This window comes from Rhagoletis zephyria, unplaced genomic scaffold, assembly GCF_001687245.7.
Source record: "Rhagoletis zephyria isolate East Lansing unplaced genomic scaffold, Rhagoletis_zephyria_1.1 Rzeph_scaffold_00587, whole genome shotgun sequence".
NCBI lineage: Eukaryota > Metazoa > Arthropoda > Insecta > Diptera > Tephritidae > Rhagoletis > Rhagoletis zephyria.
Window position 1 is genome coordinate 160685 of NW_016157671.1, and position 25439 is coordinate 186123.

Here is a 25439-nt window from a genome sequence, read left to right on the forward strand (position 1 = left end):
GTAAAAAATTGAGTTTACCTGTAAAAAATTAAGTGTATTACTCCGTCCGACCACATCGATATACATACACATACATATATACATACAGCTTTAACACCTGTCGATTAGACGCTTTTGCACGGCAGAAATACACTTGGGGGGTTTGACATTTCCTGCCAAGTTCCCCGGTGTCTCCTACCAATCACTGCATTTCACTGCCTTACCTACGATGTCGACTGGCGCTTTTTTAAGCACGAAATTAATAGCCAGAATTAGAGTGGTCCTAAGCGTCCCATTGCTATATCCAATGAAGACCAATATCAGCCATATTCCTATTTACCAAAATCAATAAGGGGGCCACTCAGCCTTTCTGCATATCTGGCTCTGAAAACTAATGACCTTCACATGCGAATATGACAGTTGAAGAGATCTTAGTTCTTATTCCATTCATTTTTCTTCTCTCGTTTTTTATATTGTAGGATGCACACAGATGCAGCAATATTAAATGGTGTAATGGAGGACGAAGTGAGTGCTCCAGAAGCCTCTCGTTTCAATGCTCTATCGCCAACAGCAACCCGAGTGTGTTTGTTATTTTTGTCGCTTGAAAGAAGCGTCTGCTTACCTCTACGATTTGCCTGCGTGTCACTTGCGCGAGCACCGCAGATATATAACCAGCAAAGGATACCCTCAGAGCGCAGTAAAAATTATACCTTTGAATAGAATACTAGAAAGCAAATAAAAGAGCAAAGAGTTACAATTTAAAAAACAAGTGAAATTTTCAAAAAGTACTAATTAAGAACTGAAGCAATTCAAACAAGGGTCGTGAAAAATTTAAGAGACATTTTAAGCAAAGCAAAAAAGCTGAAAATCAGTGAACCTGCAAAATGCCTTACCAAATTCCAAACAAATCAACAGAAGAGATTCCATGTGCCCATTTCCATTCATCCACATATAACAGCCGATGCCATTGCCGGTGCTATCCATCATCACAAAAACCGTGCCGTCACCCCTATTGCACTGTCTGTAGACCCATGCAAAAGAGGTGCGAGTTGTGTGGCGAAATAACAACAAGTGCAGACATAAAAGAAAATAGTTATGTTGCAAAAGAAGCTCATTGGTTGTAATTGGAAAGGAGAGGAGCCAACACTTGCCCGAAATGAACAGCGCATAAGTACGGTCCCAAGAAGCGGCAGACAAGCACAAAGAACTCAGAGAAAATTAGTTTTACGCAAAAGCGGCTGAATTAGAATTTACAAACAATTCTACATTTATTTAGATGTAATTTACAAATATTATAAGTATTAAAGTGCTTAAATCGATATAAACAATAAAAATATAATTATAATTTTTGTACATACTTTCAATCTGACCATTCAACATATTTATATGATTATGAAACTACAACTTTAGGGGTATTTACTCTCTTCAATTGCGCAACGTCTCGAAAATATCATAACTCTCGAAACATTAAATTAACTGTAAAAATTTATATAAAAAATTTTTTCGAGTTTATAAATGGCAGTTTAAGAGAATTTCCCAAATACTTATAAAATGCGATTTAGGGCCGTTTTTTCAAGTGGTTTTTAAGATTTAATTGCACTTTAAAAAAACAACACTCTAATGTTGGAGAATATGCTTGGAATGTATGTACTAGCAATATAGAAGTATTACATATTTGACGTATGTATATAATTATATGTATATATTGTATGTAGTACTATATACACGAATTTATATCTTCAAATTATTATGACCAAATAAAAGTAAAAAATGTATATCAAATTTAATCCATGTTGTTTACTTTTTACCATACTCTTGAATATTATTCCCATGATGGGCAAAATTGTATTTACTAAAGATCAAGTATTCAGTAGAAAAGCTGTTTGGTTATTTATGTTGTAGTAAATAATCAACTACTCAAGTAATTTGGATGTGACAATAAATAATATTTCGCAGTCCCATAGAATTTCGATGCTCGGTACGGTTCAGGGGAGGCTCGCTTATCAGAAGCCGAATGTAGGGGCCAAGAGAGCTTTTTCTTGAACCTAGGATCTACTAAGGTGAAAACTTTTAAAATAATATTTTACTGTTGTGCTAAGTTCAAGTTTTTTAAGCGATATTACGGTGACCAAACTACCTGATTTGTCGGAAGTTATCCTGGTTTAAGGCTCGAATTGAAGTGTATTGACTGATTTTGCATTTCCCGCCTAATGTCCTGATGTTTACAAAGTTGACCATTTATAAATTTCTTACTTTAAATATCATTGGAGCTTGTTTGTACATCGCTCATATAATAACATATATATAGATAAGTAGCCGTCCTACCCTTACTTCGTAGCTCTGCAGTAAAATTGAAACGAAGGTATCTACTTATTGAATGAATGGTTTATGTTATGAAATTTATTAACCGACTTCCAAAAAAGGAGCAGGTTATCAGTTCGTCGGAATATTTTTTTACTATTTTATTTTTTTTTTATGTATGTTACCGCATAACTTTGGACCACGTCAACCGATTTCGATAATTCTTTTTGCATCGTAAAGGTAGTGTCTCAGAGGTGGTCCCATCCCAATCCCAATCTGGTTAAGAGCCGATCAGTGGATCATGAGATATATATATATATATATATATTTTATATGAGAGTTGAAGTCGGTTTTTTTTGCTAAAAATTACTTGTTTTCTAACAAACGCTTGAAAAATATGAAATTTCGACCTTTGTAATAACCATGAACCACAAATATGAGAATTCCTGTCTTGGAAGGCGGGGTGGCGAGTGTCCTAGTTTTTCCTTCGATTCATCTGGTCACTCTAGCCGATATCATATAAAATAGTATTAAAATAATTTTTTTCTAAACTTGAAATATATGTATATAACGGCGAACGTTTAATATAAAGAATCGGTATTGGGTACCGAAATTGTAAATGTTCTCGTTTCGAAAAATGCCGAAATCACAAAGCTTTTCAGTATAGAGTTAATCTCTACAAAAACAAAAAAAATGATGGACTAATCTTTCTTTTCCTGAGCCGTGCGGTTTAAAGTGGCAATGCAAGCGCGTTTTGCTTTTTGCTTTGGAGTTGCGAAAGCGAATATTCACTTTCCCAGTGGAAACACCCAAGAAGTTTTTTTGGCAAATTTGCAGAAATCGCTTTTTGAAATACAAATTGTAAGGCGTGTTTGTAGTAGAAAAAATGTACCAGAGTTGATATACCGATTTTTTTGTTATTTTTTTATGAAAAAATTAAAAAAGTTTAAACTTTAACAGGGTAAAACTAAAAAATAGGGTTTTTTTTATTTGGTTCCTTGTTCCTTTACAAAAAAATTAAGCTACCAATGAAGAAAATCGATGGATAAATAAGAAACGATTGAGTGGTGAAATGAAAATGCGCAACGATTTTTTTGTGTGAAATATGACCAGATGTACATGGCGTATGAGTAACTCATTGGTAGCTTAATTTTTGTTGTAACAAAACAGGCTTTAACACAAATGCAAAAAATTTACACAGAATCTGTTATTTTTTTAATTTCTTCCCTATAAAGTTTGATTTTTTTTTTTCAACAAAAATCCAGAAAGACTGGAATGATTCATTATTTTCTCAGAAACTATCAGGCCTATTAGTTTATGGAGAAGTTCGTTAGCTTTCATCTGCCGTATTTCGTATTACATACCTAATAAAGGGGAACTACCTTGTTTTAAGCAGAATAACGGTAAATTGAAAGAAGTTAAAAAGTCGTAAGTTCAGGCGGAGCCGAATATTTCACCTTTCCGCTTTCAACTACCGCTACATGGTAAGCGGGGGTGATTTTACCCCTATTTCAAACATCTTCGATAAAACGTTCAGTTAGATATAATGCGATAAGCTTATATAGTTATATGTAGGCCGTATCACGCCAATTTTCCACAATTACTTAATAATGTTACTTCTTTTCAATGGATTGTTGTTATGTATCAAGTTCGAGTAAATTAGCGTCCTTAAATTTCGAAATATCGAAGTTTCAAGCATTTCCGAAACGTACCGTTATATGAAAATTGGGCATAATTTTAGTCAGATTTCGATAAGTTTCAACGTTTTGCGGACGTACGAGCGGATGGACAGATAGGCTTAATCGATTTCTTTTTTCATTCTGATCATTTAGGTATACATTCGTCTATATCTATCTCGATTCGTTTAAATATCGAATTCGATAACATATCCTTCCCAAAGAAACGTTTTACAATCCTTTCCTCGAGAGTTACATTTAAATTGTACAATAAATTAAAAAAAATATATCGACTTTTTAACTTTTCACCACTGATACATACATGTTCTATGCATGGATTTTTTAGAAGGCTTTCCCCGCTCTCGCTGTAGGATTCAAGCCAGTTTTGTCTCAGAAAAGGAAGCGCTGGAAATTAAAAAAAAAAAAATTCCGTCTTCCTTGCATAAAAACATAAATTACAAAGAGTGTAATTTTAAAATATGGTGCCATTATTTTAACCACAGCTGTATGTATAATATCATTGAGCATCAAACAAATGCATACGTGCTGAAAGCATTTCACATGCCCATTGTAATATTATCGCGCCTTTATCGTCGCAATCGCCACGTTGCTCGCAGAAATTACTGGCATTCAGGCATCCAGAAACTTTATGGAAGCGTAAGCATACGCGCCTGAACTACAGTTTCGTCTGCCGCACACCACCTTTGTGCGCTTATTTTGTTGAGAAACAGAAAACGACAACAGAACCCAAAGACCAGATCATTCCAATACAAACGCGTTAAGTTACTCGCTCCGAAAATTGCAACAGCGAATAAAAAAGTGGTGGACAATTAAGGGTGAAAATGAAATACACATACGGTTAAATGTGCACTCCGGTTGCGGTACACTTTGGAAAAGACTAAAAAAGAAAAAATGTAATGTACTAAATACAAAATATCTGCTAATGGCATCACAGATTTTCGAAGAACTAAAACATCGACTGCTACCTTAATGTCAGTGGCCACTACTTGAAAAACACTGCAGTGACCTTGAATCCCAATTCAAGTTTGATAGAGAGTTTCCTACAAAAGAGCGAAACTTCCTTCAAGTTTGGATCCATCTCATCCCTTAAGGATGTGAGTGGAAAACGAGCAAACGTGTGTTTTTAAGGGTAAAATCGAGTTCTTCTAGAATATTACAGTTACCGCACTCTCAATTAAGTACCCGGTGTTCCTAAGCCTGATTGCAGCTTTTGCTAAGAGAAGGCGATACCCAGAATGAGAGTGGTCCTATGTATGTGTCGAACTGCTAATTCCGATAAGTACGGTTCGTTGTACCCCCCAAATCTCTGACTGCCGTAGTCTTTACCACTCACCAAGAGTGCAACATCCTCGGCAACCCAACGCCTCTTACAGAAATTAATATGGAGAATGCTCAGCCTTTCTGCATACCTACGTGCGAATGATCGGAAAAGCCTTAGCTAATACATTTTGTAAGTTCTCGTACTTGTTGGTTTGGTATACTATCTCTGAGGACCTTCATAAGCGTATCAATTAATTTTTCTTCCCTTTTTCAGATTTGTAGGGTACACACAGTAAGTGAACTGCCGCTACCGAAGCAGTAACAAATTACAAATTTAATTGGAAGAATGGGATAGCGAAAAGAGTGCTCCAGAAGTCTATCGCTTCAATGCTCGCTCGTCAACAGCATAGTGTGTTTATTATTTTAGCCGCTTGAATGAAGAATTGTCTGTGTGTAACTTTCGAGAGCACCGCAGCTAGTATATAAGCAGCAAGGGACGTCCTCAGAGCTCAGTAAAAATTATGCATTTGAGCAGAATACTACTAAGCAAATAAAAAAGCGGGCAGTAAAACCAAAAATTAAGTGCAATTTTCAAAAAGTTCTTACCAAGAACTGAACCAATTCAAGCAAAGGAAGGAAGGAGAAGATTAGGAGGCAATGAACAAAGCAACAGATCAATAAACCAGCAAGATGCCTAACCAATTCCCAATTAAACCACCAGCACAGATACCCTGCGCACACTGGAACCACTTTCCCATGCATCCACGCGTGATGATTGCATTCAGCAGCATAATCAAAGGCTCAGACAGCCCATTACCGCCGCCACCATCACCGGGGTCTTACTCCTATTGCAGTGCCTGCAATGCCATGCAAAAACTGTGTATAAAACCTCAGCGCAGCGCACACGCGCAGACATAAAAGTATGTAAATAAATAGCTATTTCGCAAAAACAGTTCTTGCCTTGTAATTGGGAAAAGTTGATTGCGGAAGACAATAAATAACAGAAATAAGGAGCACATACGGCCATCAAGAAGCAGCAGAAAGGCGCAAAGAATTTAACGAGTCAATTACTTCTCCTCAAAAGCGGCTACATCGAATTTAACAAACAATTCCAAATTTATCTACATACTTAGATGTAATTTAAAAATATAAATTTTTACAACTACCTCAACGTGTATATCGGGCGCGTAACAATTAAGTTTAGAGGGCAACAGCTAAAATGCTTAGGAGTGCGTATTGTTGTGTAGCAAGTAGTACACGAGCATTAAAGTACTTAAATCGATATAAACAGAGTAAATATAAGTATAATTTTTATATACCGTTATAATGACGTGACTAGATATTTACGTGTACACATGTACATACATACATATACATATTTAACTACGACTATAGGGGATTTCCATATATAGGCAGTGGGAAAAGTCACGAAAATCTTAAAAGTCTCGAAATTTCAATTGCACTGTAAAAATATATGTGCATATAGAAAATAATTTCGAGTTTGAAAGAGTCCCGTTTTTAGAGTTTGAGAGAGTCCAGTTTTTAGAGTTTAAGAGAATTTCCTAAATACTTAGAAAATAAGACTTATTGCATTTATCAAACCAAAATCGATAAATTTACATATTTAATGGTATCTACTTATTACATATATACACACTTGCATGTGCCAGTGTAAATGTGATCAGACGTTTTATAAGAATTCATTACGAATTTAAAAATTTTTTTACGTACATACATTCATACATAAATACGTACACGCATATTTTAGTATATAGTACATACTCAGGTTTATATGTATCTGCAAATTATTGTGACCAAATAAATGTAAAAAGTTTATATCAACTTTAATGAATGTTTGTTTACTTTATCTCATACTCTTAGATATTGTACTAAGTACAAAAGTATTTATGTTGTTGTAAATAATTAAGTGCTATGTACCATTTAGGGGTTACATACACTACCCTAACGGTGTAAAAAAATGATTTTTGTTCTGACGCAGAAATTAAATTTAAAAACAAACAACTTTTATCTTGCACACATATGTATGTATGCATATTAGACTGCATCACTCCCCATATAAAAAAAGATCGGTACTATGTTTCCATTGGGATCATAAATTCTATTAGGTATATTTTAAGACTTTTTTTAAATCACCACAGATGATAAACAAGTTTAAGCATAAAAAATTTGCATACAAATATTTAAAAAATTTTTCTACTGAATCATAACAATGAGATTTTTGATGTTGTTTTTGAATTTTTTTTTTAAGATTGGTTTCAGAAAACTTGAATAAGTCAGCCAAAAATTTAACGATTTAGACTTATGAAGAATCATTGGAAAGGTATTTTCTCACACTTCTTATTTATTTGCGAAAACTCATAAAAAAGAATGTTGAATTAAGAAGTGTTGATATTCGAAAAAAAAAATTGCAAAGTAATAAAAAGAGTGAGCAAATACATTTCCACTGATATCTCATTAGTCTAGATCAGAATAGTTTTGGCCCATGTCTTCAAGTTTTCTTAAACCAATCTTTGAAAAAAGTTCAAAAACAGCATCCAAAATCTCCTTAGTAGATATTACCATGATAAAAACATGAGAAGGTAAAATCATTCTCTCAATGGTCGGCCATGATTTTTTTCTGACGATTGCAAACATTTTAAAATCATATAAAATTTAAAATAAAAAAATGAAATTGTTCACAATTGGTGTTTGAGATTAAAAATGAGAATGTGTGTGTGAGCTTGAGTTCAAAGTTGCCCAATAAACATTGGACTTGGTTTACAATTCGAAAATGATTGGAAAACTAACATTTTTTTCAAGTCTCACCTTCGATAACGAATGTGGAATAGGTTAGTATTCGATTCGAGAATCCAATAAAATGGAACCTTCGTCATGCAATGAATTTTTCCTTCGTTATGAATTCGAAATCCAACCCATTATCGAATTGAAGAACAAAAAATATATATTTCTATGCAGATTTTTAAGCTGAAACTGTTTTGTCAGCTGAGAGGATTTTTCCAAAAAATTCTTTATGAAACTATTTTTATTCAATAAAAAGCTCAATTTTTGGAGGTATTTTCAAATCGGTCCAGCTCACGTAAATCTTAATATTTTTCCGAAATATTTTGGTGGACGTCTTCAAATATAGTCAATTTTGTAATACAGGCAGAAGAACTGTAACATTTTTTTGGTGATGCAGTCTAATGTATATAAAATACATATTAACTATGCTAGTCTTTTGTACAGGAAAAAAGTTGTTGTCAGCATACGTGGCCCTACAGCTAAGAACCATTTCCAAAGAAAGAAATTAAAACAAAAAAATAATAAAACATTAGCCCCCTCTTTTCAAGATTCTCGCCGGTCGGGTACCGTTTAAAAATTACAAAATATTTATTTTCTTACTTAGGAAGAGGTCGTTCCAATTTGGACGGAGCTGAAAGTTGTGCTCAATGTCACTTTACTACGGCTATGTAAAGTGACTTTGAGCACCAAATGCGGGTATACCAAATGTAGACATGGCGTCGTACAGACAACTTCTCTTCGTGTTATCAAAAGCGCCTTTAAAATCGGCAAAAGTTGGTGGGTGTCGCTTCTTCGCGAATTGACGAAGTATAAAAATCTAGTAGATTGTTGAATTTCATGGTCTAAAGCCACACTGATAAGGTCCAATCAGTTTGTTCATGGAGGGTTTCCTACAATATCATCGATACGGCGAAGTAGCGGAACGCGACCTTAATAGATTTTAAAATATCGTATACACTAGTTTGAAAAAAGTCGTTTCGGAAAAAACATAAAAGAAAAAGTACCACCTTTCGGCGCCTATCTGCCATTTCAAATTCTAATTGCCGTAACTTCCGTAGTAATTTGAACTTGTTAATGGGGAAGCTTTTAAAATATTCTTAAAAGTTTGGAGAATTTTCGAAGCTAAATCAAAAATTTTTAATTTTGTTCAGGGTGGTGTACCTCTTAAGTATTTTGCATGTTAGTAAATATAGAGTACGATAGTATTTGCACAGTTTTTGTGAGCTAAATACTTTTAATAAATGTACGTATTTACTTATTTTCATAGCGCTTAATACTAACTAAATAATAGATAGTAGATACTACTAAATACTGACAATTTTGGGTATAGTTAGCTGGGGCTGTTTGAGGAACATTTTGGGACTAATTCACGACCATTTCGGGATAACTCACCACTATTCAGGAACATGTCAGGAATAATTTGGGTTCAGTTCGGAACTGTTGCAAGACTTTTTCGAAATACTTTCGGGACATGTTCACGACTTTTTCAAATCCACTTCAGGACTATATTTGGAGAAGTTCGGGATCACTGCAGGTAGTTAACTCACAAAATCGTCCTGAACTATTCCCGAAGTGTTTTCATAACCATGTCATGTGCTGGTCCCGGCAGTGAATGAATAAAATGAAGTGAAATTAATGTTTAGTATCTAACCTAACCTACTTATGTATGTGTGAAACTAAATCGTTTTACCAAGCCTTATACAGATATTTACACATAAAATTTCATGAATACCTGGTAGGTACTCACGATTTTTTGTTTTTAACATGGCATCTGTAACCATCTTTGTGAAAATGTTAATGTTTAAGTACTTCATTTTTTATACGCATAGAAAAGCCTGGTAGCACAGCCGATAGTAGTATCAGAAGTTCGTTTTTCCGAAATTAAATTCTGCCCAGCAAAAACTTCGATTCTTTGGTAAGTGCTTACTTTTTGTAGCGATGGAGTAACGCATTACAACACGCCTCAAGACAAAATTTTTCACTTTCTCGATTCACCACATACCCTCTAGTACCTGAGCATATCATTGGAGGTAAGCGGGAAATTAAAAAAAAATGCCTAACAGCGACTTTATATCCATGTATGTACATTTGTATATACTCACATATACATACATACGTGATACGGCGTAGTATTCTCATTATGTTGAGAAACAGAAAACGAAAACAAAACCCAAAGACCAGATCATTCCAATACAAACGCGTTAAGTTACTCGCTCCGAAAATTGCAATAGCGAATAAAAAGGGGTGCAAAATTAAGGGCGAAAGTGAAAATACATATACGGTGAAATGTGCTCTCCAGTTGCGGTACCATTCGAGAAAAAATAAGAGAGAGAAAATTAAATCTGCTAAAAACATTTGCTATCAGTGCGGATACTTCGGCGCTACCATGTCAAACTATCGAATGTGAAAATGGGTACTTTTCAGGAGAACAAAAAACTTGTAAAAAATTGTGGTTTTCATTAGGAAAAAGTGTGGGATTCATCTACACAAAAAAAGCTAAAAATCTGAAATCATTAGAAAATGTTCATAAAAAGCATTCGAACATATTCAGCTCTATGCAACTCGAATTCTTCACAAACGAAGAAAACACTTTTTAATGCATTAAGATCCTAATTCCCTTTCAACGCAGCTAAATACCGCGTTGAATGTCCTTCAGTAGTGAAAATGCGGAAATGCTATTTCCATCGTGTCATATGAAAAGTTCGGAATATCCGAAAGTGTTGGCAAAATAATCTGGTACCTTACATCTGCCATTAAGTGTCTTCAACAAAGCTTCAAACTTCAGTATCGTAGTAGGCGAAATGGGTACGAGTAGGTCCACAAAAGCTAGGTTAAAGTGAAAGAACATTACTTTCCCCGACTGGCTTGCTTTCTCACTTGATGTTAGTCCCTTTGAGGATCTCTGTGGATGGAAGGTCCAAAAATTTTACGAAATTTTCAAAAACTAGATCCTATCTGGTATCTGGTGGACCACTAAATATCTAAAAAAAAAACATTTGAATATTTTTTATTCAACTTTCTGATCTTTCCTATAACAATGACCCACAATTTCCTCCTGCCTTTCGTTACCTTATCCTGTCTCATAAAATGTAAATCAATTTTTTAATAGTAATTTTAAATAAAAAACTAAAAATTAATTATTTAAAAAAATAAAATAAGTACCCAAAAATTAAATGAAATTAAAAGGAATATTCTTTTTAACACAATAAAAACGAAACCATTAAAAGGAATTACATAAAAAAAAAGAAAAATGCATAAAAGAAGTTTCTAGAAATTATATTTAACCAAAAAATATATATCCTTTTAAAAAGAAAAACATCTAAAAAAAAATCAGCTGCGCCAGGGCTCGAACCCAGATCTTTCGATTGGCAAGCCTGTGCTTTACCCACTCGGACATTGCGACTGTTTGAACTACTGCCATCTGTCTTTCGTATGCCTTGCGAAAGACGTTTTACTATCCTAGCCAGAATTGCCCTGTATTGATGGTATAGTGCATGACGAAGAGAGCGATCCAGAAGCCTCTAGCTTCAATGCTCTCTCGCCAACAGCAACCCGAATTTGTTTGTTATTTTCGTGGGGTGAATGAAGTTTTTGCCTACCTCTGCAATTTTGGTGAGCACCGCAGCTATATAACCAGCAAGCGACGCAATCAGAGCTCAGTAAAAATTATGCCTTTGAGTAGAATACTACAAATCAAATAAAAGAGCTAGGAGTGCAAATTTAAAAAGTACTGTGAAATTTTCAAAAAGGTCTAATCAAGAAGAACTGAAGCAATTCAAACAAAGGAAGTGAAAAGACTTAAAGACATTTTGAGCAAAGCACAAAGCTAAAAAAAAAACAATGAACCAACAAAATGCCTAACCAATCGCCAAAGAAATCAACCGCACAGATGCCCACTCCGCAATGGAACCACTTTAATATTAATCCACATTCCCAATCATCCACATACAGCAGCAGATGCAATTGCTCACACTACCCATCATCATCATCGCCAGGACCGAGCTCTCATCCCTATTGCAATATCTGTAGTCCCACGCAAAAGCGGCATGCATAATATATGTATACAGACAATAAAAGTCAATAGTAATGATTGATGCAAAAGCAGTTCGTGGCTTGTAATTGGAAATGTTGATTGCGGCAGACAAGAGCCAACAATCTTCAAAAATTAAAAGCGCATAAGTACGCCACAAAGAAGCAACAGAAAATCACAACGAATTCAAGCGACAATTAATTTTCCTCAAAAGCGGCTGAATTAGAATTTATAAACATTTCTACATTTAAATATCTATCTAGTATGTATGTAGATGTAATTTACAAATATCGGGCATGTTCTGCAAATCGTACGATTTCAAATCGGTGCACGTTGCTAAGTATTGTTGTATATTTGTAATCAAAGTGTTAAATTTTTCAAATGGAAACTGCTGGAAACACATCATCTACGATTTAGTGCCAAATTTTCACCTCTTGGTTATAAATCTTCCGAAATAGATTTTATAAATCGCACCGACTTGAAATCGTACGATTTGCAGAACATGCCCGTATTATAATTTTTACAACTACCTCAATGTGTACATCTGGCGCGTCGTAATAGTTCGAAAATCGTATTGTTGTGCAGTGGTACGAGTTTTAAACAGTGTTGCCAGCTCCTAGCTCTTTTCTTTTAGCTCTTTTCAAAATTATCTAGCACTTTTTTGGCTCCAGAAAGTTTTAGTTGTATTTGGTAATATATTAAAATTACAAATCTGTAATTTCATTGCACAAGTGTTGACTAAAATTTATTTGGCCTATTTTCGAAACCTTCATGGTATTCTAATTCGCGCGGGAGCACACAAACAATACCGGACAGTAGTTCGAGCTCCGCTAAGTTCAAACGGTGTATTTTCTCTCAGGCGGCCACGGCAGAAAAGGAGAGCCAAAATTTAAGCGTTAATAAATTACAAATTTCGAAATGCAGTGGAAAAACATAGATCCAATATTAAAGAATTCAAAAATTAATTTGAAGAAAATCCTTTTTCCAATCGCGCGGTTTTCGTTTTTATCTTACTAATTTTACATTTAAGGAGAAGAAGAAAAAATTAAAAAAAAAAAATAATGTTTCGTAACCGGAATTTTTATGTTAAATTCAAATATCTGAAATTGCAGTTCCTAACAGTTTGTAAAGTATTTTTAGTTCATTGTCTAGTTTATATAAGTATGTGCATACATATAAGTACGGTGACCATTCGTAACGATTTTGGCGGGACAGTGCCGATTTTGAGAAAATTGTCCCGCTGAATATTTTTTAAAAGTCGGGACGTATAAGTGTCACGATTTTTCATATTTGTACTGATTAAGTCCCGATTTTCGGTGTTTATTTTTTAATTGTGCTCTGCCTAAAAAAAACAAGTTTTCATAAAAACGTGGCAGCACTTTCGTTATCACAAAGAACATACAGTATAGGGGAGCCACAAATTTAGCAAGCATCCTTATTTTCTATGAACTTTTGTTATGTTTTATTCTGTCAGACTGGTAATTTCCCTATACTGCTGTCATACAATTTTTATAATTTTTTGTTATGTTTTTTTAATGAAACGATTCTAATTTGAATTAATAATAATAATATAATAAAATTTAGGCTGTTGATACATTGGCGAAAATATAAATAGGGAAGCGACATTTTAGCATTCCTGGGCCACTCCCCTTTTGACTTTTTAATGGTTATTATTTTTTTATGAAAGTGTAGCTCGTTATATTACCAAAAATAATTTAAATCAAACTTTGTACAAAAATTCGCAAAATTCGACAGAGTTTTATCGAAATTTTGAGCTTTTTAAATATTCTTAGAAACATTCCGAGTAGTAGTAAAACGAAGTGCAAATTTTGGGGCCATTTTCCCTATAAAAAAAAAAAAAATTGTCGAATAAACTTTGTATGGAAGAAAATGCGCGAACGAAAAATTGCCAAAAATCAACGGTAAGTCCAAGCTACTCGAGCCTGCATTTTGTTATAAAAAAATTTTACTGGCTACGAAATGGCATGCTCAAGAAAATTCAAAAAATCGTATTAAAAATTTTAAAATTTTGATCAACATTATTCAAAATTCGTCGAATTTTTGTAAATGTTCTACAAAGTTTGAAAACTCTATTTACATGATTTTTTTTTGAGATTAGCTAAGTTTTCATAAAATGGTCATAACATTTTTTAATCGTAGAAAAGTAGCCAAAACTTGATAAAATGCATTTTCCCTATTTATTTTCTCGCCACCGTATATATTGTGTGTATATATTTTTGAGATCACTATTCAAGTTTTTTTTCTCTTTGTTTTGTCGTAAATAAAACTGGATTAAATTATGTTATGTCACTTTATTATACATTTTATTTTAATGTTCGGATTCCATGCTTTAGAAGTGTCCCGATTTTGGTCCACAGAAATCTGGTCACCGTACATATAAGTGTTATAAGTGCCATAGACACGAACTCGAAATATGTACATCTAATTTTGGTTTGAAAATTTTAAATTTTTTTAATAAATTTATTCGTTGTTTTTATTAAAATTGCGGAAAATGTAAAAACAATATTACGTCAATAAGTGCTCAATTAAAGAAAAAAAATAGCTCTTCATTTTGGGTACTATTAGTATTATTTAGCTCTTTTTTCGACCGTTTTAGCTCCAAATGATTTTTTTTCTGGCAACACTATAAACAATAAAAATATAATTATAATGTTTAAATACATCCAAATTGACGATTATACACTTTTATGGTTTGAAAATTTTAAATTTTTTTAATAAATTTATTCGTTGTTTTATTAATATTGCGGAAAATGTAAAAACAATATTACGTCAATAAGTGCTCAATTAAAGAAAAAAATAGCTCTTCATTTTGGGTACTATTAGTATTATTTAGCTCTTTTTTCGACCGTTTTAGCTCCAAATGATTTTTTTTCTGGCAACACTATAAACAATAAAAATATAATTATAATTTTTAAGTACATCCAAATTGACGATTTTACACTTTTATGTATATGATTACGAAACTACAACTATAGCGGCATTTATTCCCTTCATGTGAGAATGGTGTCGAAAATATCACAGCTTTCGAAACATTAATTGTAATTTTCGAGTTTAAGAAAATTTCCCAAATACTTATGTATAAAATCATACTTATTTTATCAAACCAAAAACCAAAGATTTGTGTACTAGTAATTAGTAGACTGCGGAAAATGTATACCAATTTATTTATTTTGTTTAAAGTTAAGTGATACATATTTTTAGGCTTCGTTTTCTGCACAAAAATCCGCAGTCTAGTAAAACATATGTATATGAAGAAATGTAATCAAAAGCTTTATGCAAATTTATTATTTAAAAATTTTTCGAATTTTCAAATAATATTCAGTACTATACATAGAATATCACGAGTTTATATCTGCAAATCATTATGACCAAATAAAAAAAAAATTTATATTTCCTTTAATCAATGTTGTTTATTTTTTATCATAAAGGTTCTTAGTTTAAAAAATAAAACCTTATGGCACGGTGCATATCTGATGGCCTGCAAAAAAAAATTAGGTGGCAACCCTAATTAAAAATATAAACAGCCTAAAGTTTTCTTAAAACTCTTTCGTTTGACACTAATATTGCGACAAATAGGTGGAAACCCCTTTAAAAGTATTTTCAAACTAAAATCTTTTTATCGTCTGGCATTGTGATACATTTTCAATTAACTGATGAATTAAGTTGAATTTGATTTTTAAGCACATGGCACAGTACAGAAATAAATTATTTTCAAACCCATTTCGATTGATAACCATATTTTGACAATCCATTAAACTTATTATATAATTTGAATTTAATTTTTTCAACTGGTGGCAACCCTATTGTGTTACCCTAAAAAATTATAAATGTTCAATTTAAGGATTTCTTAACATTCGTTCGCTTGATGCCTATATTTTAAAATTTCATGTAACTTGTGCATAATTAATCTAAATACGACATCCAAAATAGGCGGCAATCCTCTTCAAAATTATTTTTGAACTGAGAACCCCGTAAATATCTTTAATCTAATTTTTTATAAAAATGTTAAGTAACTAATGAACTAAGTTGAAATTTATTTTTTAAACATGTGGCTACCCTCCGAAATAAAGGATTATATACTGATACCTTATTCACTTAATAAAGTTTTTTAATTAAAATTCAATTACACTTTTTAAACATGTGGCAACCCTCCTACAACATTTTGAAAATCGATTGATATCCTTATTGTAGCAATTAATTTAACTTTTTAAATAATTTGAGCATAATTTCTTAACAGGTGGCAACTCTTTTCGAAAAAGTAAACTCTTATCGAACATCCAAACCCCAAAGGCTCAATTATGCATACTTGGCATTGTGGTTACCCAACGCACAGCATTACATACGTACATACATAGAAGTCTGTTGGTTTTTCATTTCTACGTCGAAATGACATGCTATGCAGTGCGGTGTAAAGTATGCATAACTGAGCTATAAGCCCTTTAATTTGGCACCATTGACTATTAAATAATTTAAGTTTAATTTTTTAACAGGCGACAACTCTTTTCGAATAAGTAAATTGTACATCTGCAGCTCAAGCCCTTTAATTTGATATCTCATTTTTGAAAATCAAACGAACTAAAGGATATCAAAAAATTTACCCCCCTCCCCCTTAAGGGTGCAACATCATCAGCATTCCTAAAAGCTTTCACAGAAATCATAATGGAGAACACCCAGCTTCTCTGAATGTCTGAAGGCAGACGATCAGTAAATACTACTTAGCTAATACATTATTTAAGTTCTCGTAGTTCTTGGCTTTGGGATACCTCTGAAACCCAAAACACATTCCCATGCGAGTATGATAGTTGCAGAGATCTTAGTTTTTATTCCATTAACTTGTTATTCCTCGTTTTTCAGATTTGTGGAGTGCACACAGATGCAGCAATATTAAATGGTTGAGCGGTTGACGAAGAGGGTGCTCCAGAAGCCTCTCGCTTCAATGTTCTCTCGCCAACAGCAATTCGATTTTGTTTGTTATTATCGTCGCTTCCCTACAAGACATTGCTGAGCATTTTTGGCAAAAATTCTAACACATTTACACTTTTTTCATTAGTATGTAATACATGGGCATTTATTTACAAAATGATTTTGTTTTTGTAGTATGGCATAAATGAGTAGTTTGACTATTAGTATTGAGGACTTTCTAATGACAACATTGAGGGGAAAGAACTCAATTTTTTCCCATAGTCTGAACAAATATGAATACTTTGATAAGAACTTTTGTAATAAGTGATAATGATAAAATGAGCACTCCATATGATACTCAGCTGTCTTGCAGGGTTGTATTAATTATTTGCGTATGTGTTTGACAGTGCTGAGCTTTGGCATGGCACTCGCGTGAGTACCGCAGCTATATAACCCGCAAGTGACACTAGAAGAAGTCAGTAAAAATTATTCCTTTGTGCAGAATACTACGAAGCAAATAAAAGAGCAAGGAAACCGACATAAAGTGACATTTTCATAAAGTTCTAATTAAGAACTGAAGCAATTCAAACAAGGGCCGTGAAAAGTTTAAGAGATATTTTGAGCAAGGAACAAAGCTAAATACCACTGAACCAGCGAAATGCCTAACCAATTTCCAAGCGCATCAACAGCACAGATACCCTCTCCGGACTGCAGCCACTTTCCCATTCGTCCACATTCTCATTCATCCACATTTAGCAGCAGATCTCATTGCTCACACTATCCATTATCACAAGCACCGTGCACTCATCCGTATTGCATTGTCTGTAGTCCCATGCAAAAGCGGTGCATGTTATGTGGCGCAATACTAAAAGTGTAGACATAAAAGTCAATACATAGTTATGTTGCAAAGCGGGTCATGGCTTGTAATTGGAAAAGTTCATTGCGGCAGGCAGGAGCCAACAATCGCCCGAATTGAATAGCGCATAAGTACGGCCCCAAGAAGCGGCAGAAAGGCACAAAGAACTGAAGGGAAAATTACTTTTCCTCAAAAGCGGCGGAATTGGAATTTACGAACAATTCTAAATTTATTTAGATGTAATTTACAAATATAAATTTTTACAACTACATACATATGTATCTCAATTGTTGTGCGGTGGTACGAGTATTAAAGTGCTTAAATCTATGCATACCTTCATATTGACGATTCTACATATTTATATGATTATAAAAACTATAACTCTAGGGGTATTTAATCTCTTCCAGTGGGAAACATCTCCAAAATGTCATAAGTCTCCAACCATTAATTGAACTAATAATTGAATAATTTATATTAAAAATATTTTCGAGCTTATAAATGATAATTTTTCGATTTTAAGAGAATTTCCCAAGTACTTCAGTAAATACAGACTTATTATATCAAACCAAAAATTATAGATTTGTGTACTTGTATTTAGTATGTATATATATATATATATGTATTGCATGTACAGGCTTACATGCTCCAGTCGACATGTAATCAAACGGTTTGTACGAATTGATTATTTAAAAAATCTTAAAATTTTTAAGAATATTTAGCACGTATTTGTGTTTATTTTATACATTATTATGGCCAAATAAATGCACAAAATTAATACCAGTTTTAATCAATGTTGTTTACTTGTTACCAAACTCAGGTAATTTGGATGTCACTAAATACCGAGTATGACATACTCTGGACAAATATATTTCATTATTTTCACAGGAATAAATAATGAGTATAAACGTATTTAGCTGCTTTTGTCTAATAAAATACCGGCTTCACTAAATACTGATACAATTGTACCTAGAATTTATAGCTTCGCTAAATATTGTATACGAACCAGATAACCAGAAGTGCTGAAAATTTCGAGACCCTGAAAAAATCTGGAATATCCCGAAAGATACCAAAAAATATGAAACCAAGAACCCCGAAAAATCAAAAAAAAAAATAACAAGCCGTAAAAGTCACAAAATAAAATAAATAATAAGAGGAGAAAAACTTACATTTGACAACAAAAACTTTGTAATGGCATTGATCATAAGTTGACATTTCATAAGTGTTTATTTTTCATGGAGAATCTGGAATTCTTTTGTATTCTTAAAAAATGTTTTTTCTACATTAATTGTTGCTTGGTAAAACTCTACGATATTTACGTTTTGTTGTCCCTTTTTTTCATGGAAAACTGAAATGTACTGCTATCACCATTTTAGAAACTGGCCACCTTAGTGTAAGTATACCCACACACACATATGCATACATCTAGAATCTAGAACACACATAATTGCTGTGTTTCCGTGGGCAATGATCGCGATCGAGATCCGGATAAAAAATTTGCACGCAAATGCAACAACAACGGTATGATCCTGATAGAGATCTGGTTCAATTTATGATCCGGTCTTTTTGGTTTGTATCACTGATAATATGGCATTACGGTTTGTATAAAAAAAACTGTCAAACAGTAAATTTTCTTAGTATTACATTTTCCGATAGGACACGGTTCAAGTAGACCTGTTTCAGATACTATAGGGTATCCAAAGATTTAAATCCTTCTAGAATTGCAACATCATCGGCATACCTACAGCTTTTACAGAAATCTGAATGCAGATGCTTAGTAAGGCCTTATCTAATACATTTTTTAAGTTCTCGTACTTCTTAGTGATCTGAATAGTATCGAGTATGGAAAAGTATGTTTTTAATACTGTTGAGCAATTTGAGTATTCGATGAGTATTGACAAAATTATGTCGATACTTCGATACTCAAATATCATCGTTAAAATATATTTTCATAACAAGCGTCGCCAAGGCAAAGTAACGGGTTGCAAAATTTACAATGGCTCACAAAATTGTTTACCGTCTGCCTTAGTCGGGGGTAGTCAATGTATTCAAGAAGATTTATTGGAGAGACATCGAGATCCCCAAATAGCTGAAATAGTTAGAAATATTTATGGTAAGTATATAAAGGTAACAATAAGCCTCAAAAGCAGTTCAGTAGTTTTTGTGCAATGTTTTCAATTGAAAATATTTTTACTAAAAAAGTCACTATGAGTAAGAGAACAATATTAAAAGTCATACGATTTTTACCGATTTTAGTATAAGGGATTTTTAACGGAATAATGTAAAAGTATCGAATATCGAATACTTTTATTTGATACTTGTTTCCAAAGCATCGACTATCGATCGATACTTGAAAGTATCGAAAGTTTACATTACTAGTATTTCTTGGCTTCGGGATACCTCTGAAATCAAATGACCTTCCCATGTGAATATGGTATGAAAAGAGATCTTAATTTCATTTCCACTAACTTTTCATTGTTTGTTTTTCAGATTTGTAGGGTACATACAGTGTATAAAAGACTGCTACAGTTGCAGCAATATTAAATGAAAATGATGACAAATAGACTGCGCCAGAAGCCTCTCGCTCAATGCTCTCTCGCCAACAGCAACTCGACTTTAGTTGTTATTTTCGTCCCTTGAATGAATTGTTTGCGTATGTGTTTGACAGTGTTGAGTTTTGGCTTGTCTCTCGCGTGAGCACCGCAGCTATATAACCAGCAAGAGACACCAGCAGAAGTCAGTAAAAATTATGCCTTTGAACAGAATACAACAAAGCAAATAGTAGAACAAGGAGTTAAAAAACCAAAACCAAAGTGATTATTTCAAAAAGTTCCAACTAAGAACTGAAAATATTAAAAGACATTTTGAGCAAAGAACAAATCTTAAAACTAGATGCCTAACCGATTGCCAATTAAACCACCACCACAGATGCACTCTTCGCAGTTGGACCACTCTCCTAGTCGGCCACACTCACAATCGTCCACATTCAGCAGCAGATGCAATTGCTCACACTATCCATCATCATCACCAGCACCGAGCTCTCATCCCTATTGCGTTGTTTGTATGGCAGTGCAAAATCGGTATGCATAATCTATTTATGTATGTCCCATTTTCAAAGTCTTGGCGAAACACAACAAGTGGTGATATAAAAGTCAATAGTTATGTTGTAAAAGTAGTTCGTGGTTTGTAATTGGAAGAGTTGATTGCAGCAGACAAGAGCCAACAATCGCCAGAAATGAAGAACGCATAAATGCGCCACCAAGAAGCAGCAGAAAAGCACAACGAATTCAAGGGACAATTAATTTTCCTCAAAAGCGACTGAATTCCGAATTTATCTGAGTGTTATTTAGGATTACAACTTAGGATTTTTACAACTACCCCAATGTGTACATATGAGGCATTATAAATCAGTCAAAAGTGAAATGTGATGAAAGTGCTTAATACGATATAAACAAAAGTGAATATACATATAAACTTTCTGGATATAAATTAAGTTTTTCTTATACTCAAATACATAAGGTCAATTATTTAGCATAGAATCCAGAAAGTTTAAACAACCAAAATTTAGCATTAACTCAGAATTAAATAAAATTATAATTATCAGTTTTGCATATAAGCCGTAATATTGACGATACTACATTTTATTAACGTTGTTCATGTATGAAATTACAACCGCAAGGGTATTTATTCCCGCCCTGAAAACTCTCGAAAATATCGTTACTCTCGAAGCTTTAACTGAACTATAAAAATTTATATGAAAAATACTGCGGTGTTTTGAGTTTAAGAAATTTACCAAATAAGTACTTGTAAAATCAGAACTTTTGCATTTATCAAACCAAAAACTATAAATTTGCATTTGTACTAGTATGTAGTATATATACATATGTATGTACAGACTTATTTTATCAGTAAATGTGGCAGCAAACGTTTTGTAAGAATTCATTCAGACTTTAAAAAATCTATGAAATTTTTATTAATGTTTAGTACGGATGTACATACATACTACATATGTCTATTTTATGAATTATAAGCATACACGAGTTTATATCTGCAAATTTTTATGAGCAAATAGTAAATGTAAAAAATAAATATCAATGCTCTTTATTTTTTATCATACACTTAAATATTGTTCTCGTGATGGGCAAAATTGTATTTACGAAATACCAAGTATGCACTAAGTACAAAAGTATTTAGGTATTTAGTAAATAATCAAGTACTTAAGCAACTTGGATATCATTAAATACCGAGTACATATAAAAGTGTTTAGCTACTTTTACTTAACTAAATACCGCTTACAAACGTACTTAGAATTTATGGCTTCACTAAATACTGTATGCAAAAGAAATATTGTAAGACACCAAAAAATTTAACACTAAGAACCACTTCAATCCCAGAAAAAATAAAAAAGTTCTAAAACAGCCACGATAGTTCCGCAAACTAAAACACGAAGCAATGCGAAAATTCAGTAAAACATCAGGAGAAAAACCCTGAAAAAGTTTCGAAAAATACCAAAATCACGAAACTTTTCTTTATGATGTCAATTCCTAAAATAAAATAAAAAATAAAAAATAAAAAAAAATACCGATTGTTTTTTTTTCTTGTCCTGGAACTCTGACAATCGCTCCGCTAAATTTTTGTAGCTAAAATTCTTTAAACGAAAAGCAGTAAAAGTATACAACATGAAAAAGTAATGTGTAAGCAGCCAAAGCTGGTAGTATGAGGGGCATGTAACTAGATTTTGCGTGTTCATAGGCGGGCCTGCTTTTCTTTTGGAGATTTTTGGCGATCAAAATTAGCGATAGCGCATTTTGATGTCGTGCAAACACCCAAAAGTACTTTTTGCAGAATTGCAGAAAGGAAGTACAAACTGCTCGGTGTCTTCGAAGTAGACAAATGAGAAGTCCACCAGCCAGAGGCAAAAATAAGCTCATTACAAGATTTTATTAAAAGCTTTCGCTAAACCAACTCAAATTTGGTTAAGGCAATTTAAGAGCTTTTAAGCTTTTTAACGAAGAACCGAAATGCATTAAATCCGTTAGGTAGGGGGTTGCAATTGTTGGGTTTGTTACATTTCTGGGCAATTGAGTGTAAGGACGAGATCCACGACAACGGAAAAAGCCCATTTTCGTGGCCGAAACCAAATTGTATAAAATGTATATATGTAGTGGTAAGCAGTGCGCGCTTTTTGACTCATCAGCACCTGGGTTCAAGCCCTGGTCAAAGCAACATCGCAAAACAAATGGAAAAAGGTTTTTTCTTAACAACGGTCGCCCCTCGGCAGGCAATGGCAAACCTCCGAGTGTATTTCTGCCATGAAAAACAGCTTCTCATAAAAATACAATCGCCGTTCGGAGTCGGCGTAAAACTGTAGGCGCCAATCTATTATTATTATTATTATTATTGTTAATAACTTGCTCCATATTTCTTCACTTCACTTTCAAATCTCACGAGTTGTTAAATTTTTCGACAACAAAGGTGTTATTGGTCGAAAATGGAAGCACACTTATCTTAGAAAATGCATTATCCTCTGATTCCAACGCGGAAGTGTATTGAAATTAAAATTTGAAAAAGATATACTGAATAAAATTATAGTTTAAAAAACTAAATCCTCGCTATTATAATTTCCATTCGTACTGTCATCAGGTATGCAACTTGAGAATAGAAATCGCTGCATCTTTTAGGCACATCAATATTACATAGTTACATCCCGAGCTAACAAAAGGGAGGTAAAAACAAGTAAGAAAGTCTAAGTTCGGGCGGAGCCGAACATTAAATACCCGGCGCAAGTATTAAATATGTTTTTTCACCTTTCCGAAACCTTCCGCTAGATGGTAAGCCGGGGTGTATCAATTTTGAGTAAATTAGCGTCCTTCAATTTCGAAATATTGAAGTTTCAAGCATTTCTGAAATTTACCGTTATATGAGAAGCGGCCGTTATTTTAGTCCGATTTCAATANGTGCTCATATACCCATATTTGCGTATGTAACGTATACGCCCCGTATCACCATACAAAGTCTCCTTATTTCTATACCCAATTTTTAAAAGCAGTATATTACCTAACGGATTTCATGCAATTTGGTTCTTCGTTAAAAAGTTTGTATTATATTCTTCATGTATAGCATATAACAATTTTAGAAAGAATTTTAATGATACCAATAGAAATTGTAAAAATGGAATTTTAGTTTCTCAAATCTTAGTCATCTTTTACTCAATGTACTATTTATTTCATTTGCTGGCATACTAGTTTTATTACAATAGATTCGTTTGTTTTGGCAAGAAGAACAGCTGCGACAGATATTCGGCATGTTGCCACTTTTTTATTATTCGTGGTAAACTCTTGCAATTTCACATATACATATGTTGTATTTGATGCCAACGTCTATTGCCTCTAATATGAACATTCTATTTCAAAAAAACTTTCTAAGGTTATTAACTAAAAACAATTATGATTTTTTCGAGTGACAATAAAAAATTAGTAATTTTGGTGCCTTTTCGCTTAAAAAAAATTAAAATGCTAAAATTGTTCAAATACTTGATTTTTTGATTGTACTTTTTTTTATTGAAACTCCACTGATTGCAATAAATGCAAGAAGAATGCTTTATTATTTTCTTCCTGGCGAGAGAAGGGAGTGACACAATTTCGGAAAGATGACCATCGATATCATAAATTCTGTTACAAAATAACTACGTTGGGTTATGGACTTAAAGTAAGTTTTTTTTTATTTATAGGAAATTTTTTCCTATAGGTTAATTATTTTGCTCTTATAAGTACTGCTTTAACCCTTCCGTTATATGTAACACAAAAAAAATTAACTTCTGAACGTAACGTCCCCAACGCTAGGATTTGTCCATATACAGGGTGTCCTAGACCACCCGTCCACCCCTCTAAATGGTGGTAGATTTGTTTTATTAAATACGCAAAAGTATTACCTATGAAATCAGAGATGCTCTATCTTTTGGTGGTTTCGACCGGAAGTGGGGCAAACTGACTGATTTTTTTCAAATTGCTTTTACTACAGAGTCGGTTTTTGAGGATAAAAATACGTAACTTTTGAATGAAATTTTTTTCTCGAATGTGCCTTTTTCAACCTCTAAATGATCTTCGAACTTCAAATCGTCCTGGACTGCTAAAATGAGTGAAAATGTTTTTATTGGAAAATTAAGAAATATGTTTTACTAAGTCGGGGGTGCTCTATCTTTTGGTCATACTACCGACTTACCGACCGTAAGTGGGTTAAATAGACCGAAAGTGCAATGAGTCAAATTTTGATGCAGATAAATAAAGTATTTTTTAATGTATTGTCTATCTAAAGTCTTTTATTGTAACAAAAAACTTCGAAAGGTAGGTTTCTTTTCATTAAAAATTTGTCTACGGAAATATTCTCAGCAGTTTCCAGATCCGAATAAAATCATGTCAAGCCAAAAGTTTCCAAAGAAAGACGAGATTAGTGGCGGAAGGAAATATATTTTCACTGGTACCATGAGCATGAAAATTTCCCAAGGTATGGTTATGCAGACTACAAATTTTCTATGAAAACCGCACTGAAAACTTTTTTGAAACATACACTTTGGCTTACGTTCGGCTATTACGTG

The 25439-nt window shown here is 33.3% G+C and overlaps 1 protein-coding gene and 1 long non-coding RNA gene across 3 annotated transcripts; both read left to right on the forward strand.

The window, feature by feature from the left end:
• Window positions 1-1785: 1785 nt before the first annotated feature.
• Window positions 1786-22256, forward strand: LOC108360566 (uncharacterized). Of its 2 annotated transcripts, XR_001847135.1 has the most exons (3): window positions 1796-1900; window positions 18666-19958; window positions 20336-22256. It is a non-coding gene; the product is annotated as an uncharacterized LOC108360566 (long non-coding RNA). The 2 variants fall into 2 exon arrangements; XR_001847134.1 differs by having other exon boundaries at window positions 1786-1900; window positions 18666-22256.
• Window positions 5739-6740, forward strand: LOC108360564 (uncharacterized). Its single transcript, XM_017612911.1, has one exon. It carries the CDS (start codon window positions 5928-5930, stop codon window positions 6153-6155), a length of 228 nt encoding a protein of 75 aa, XP_017468400.1. The 5' UTR covers window positions 5739-5927; the 3' UTR covers window positions 6156-6740.
• Window positions 22257-25439: the final 3183 nt, after the last annotated feature.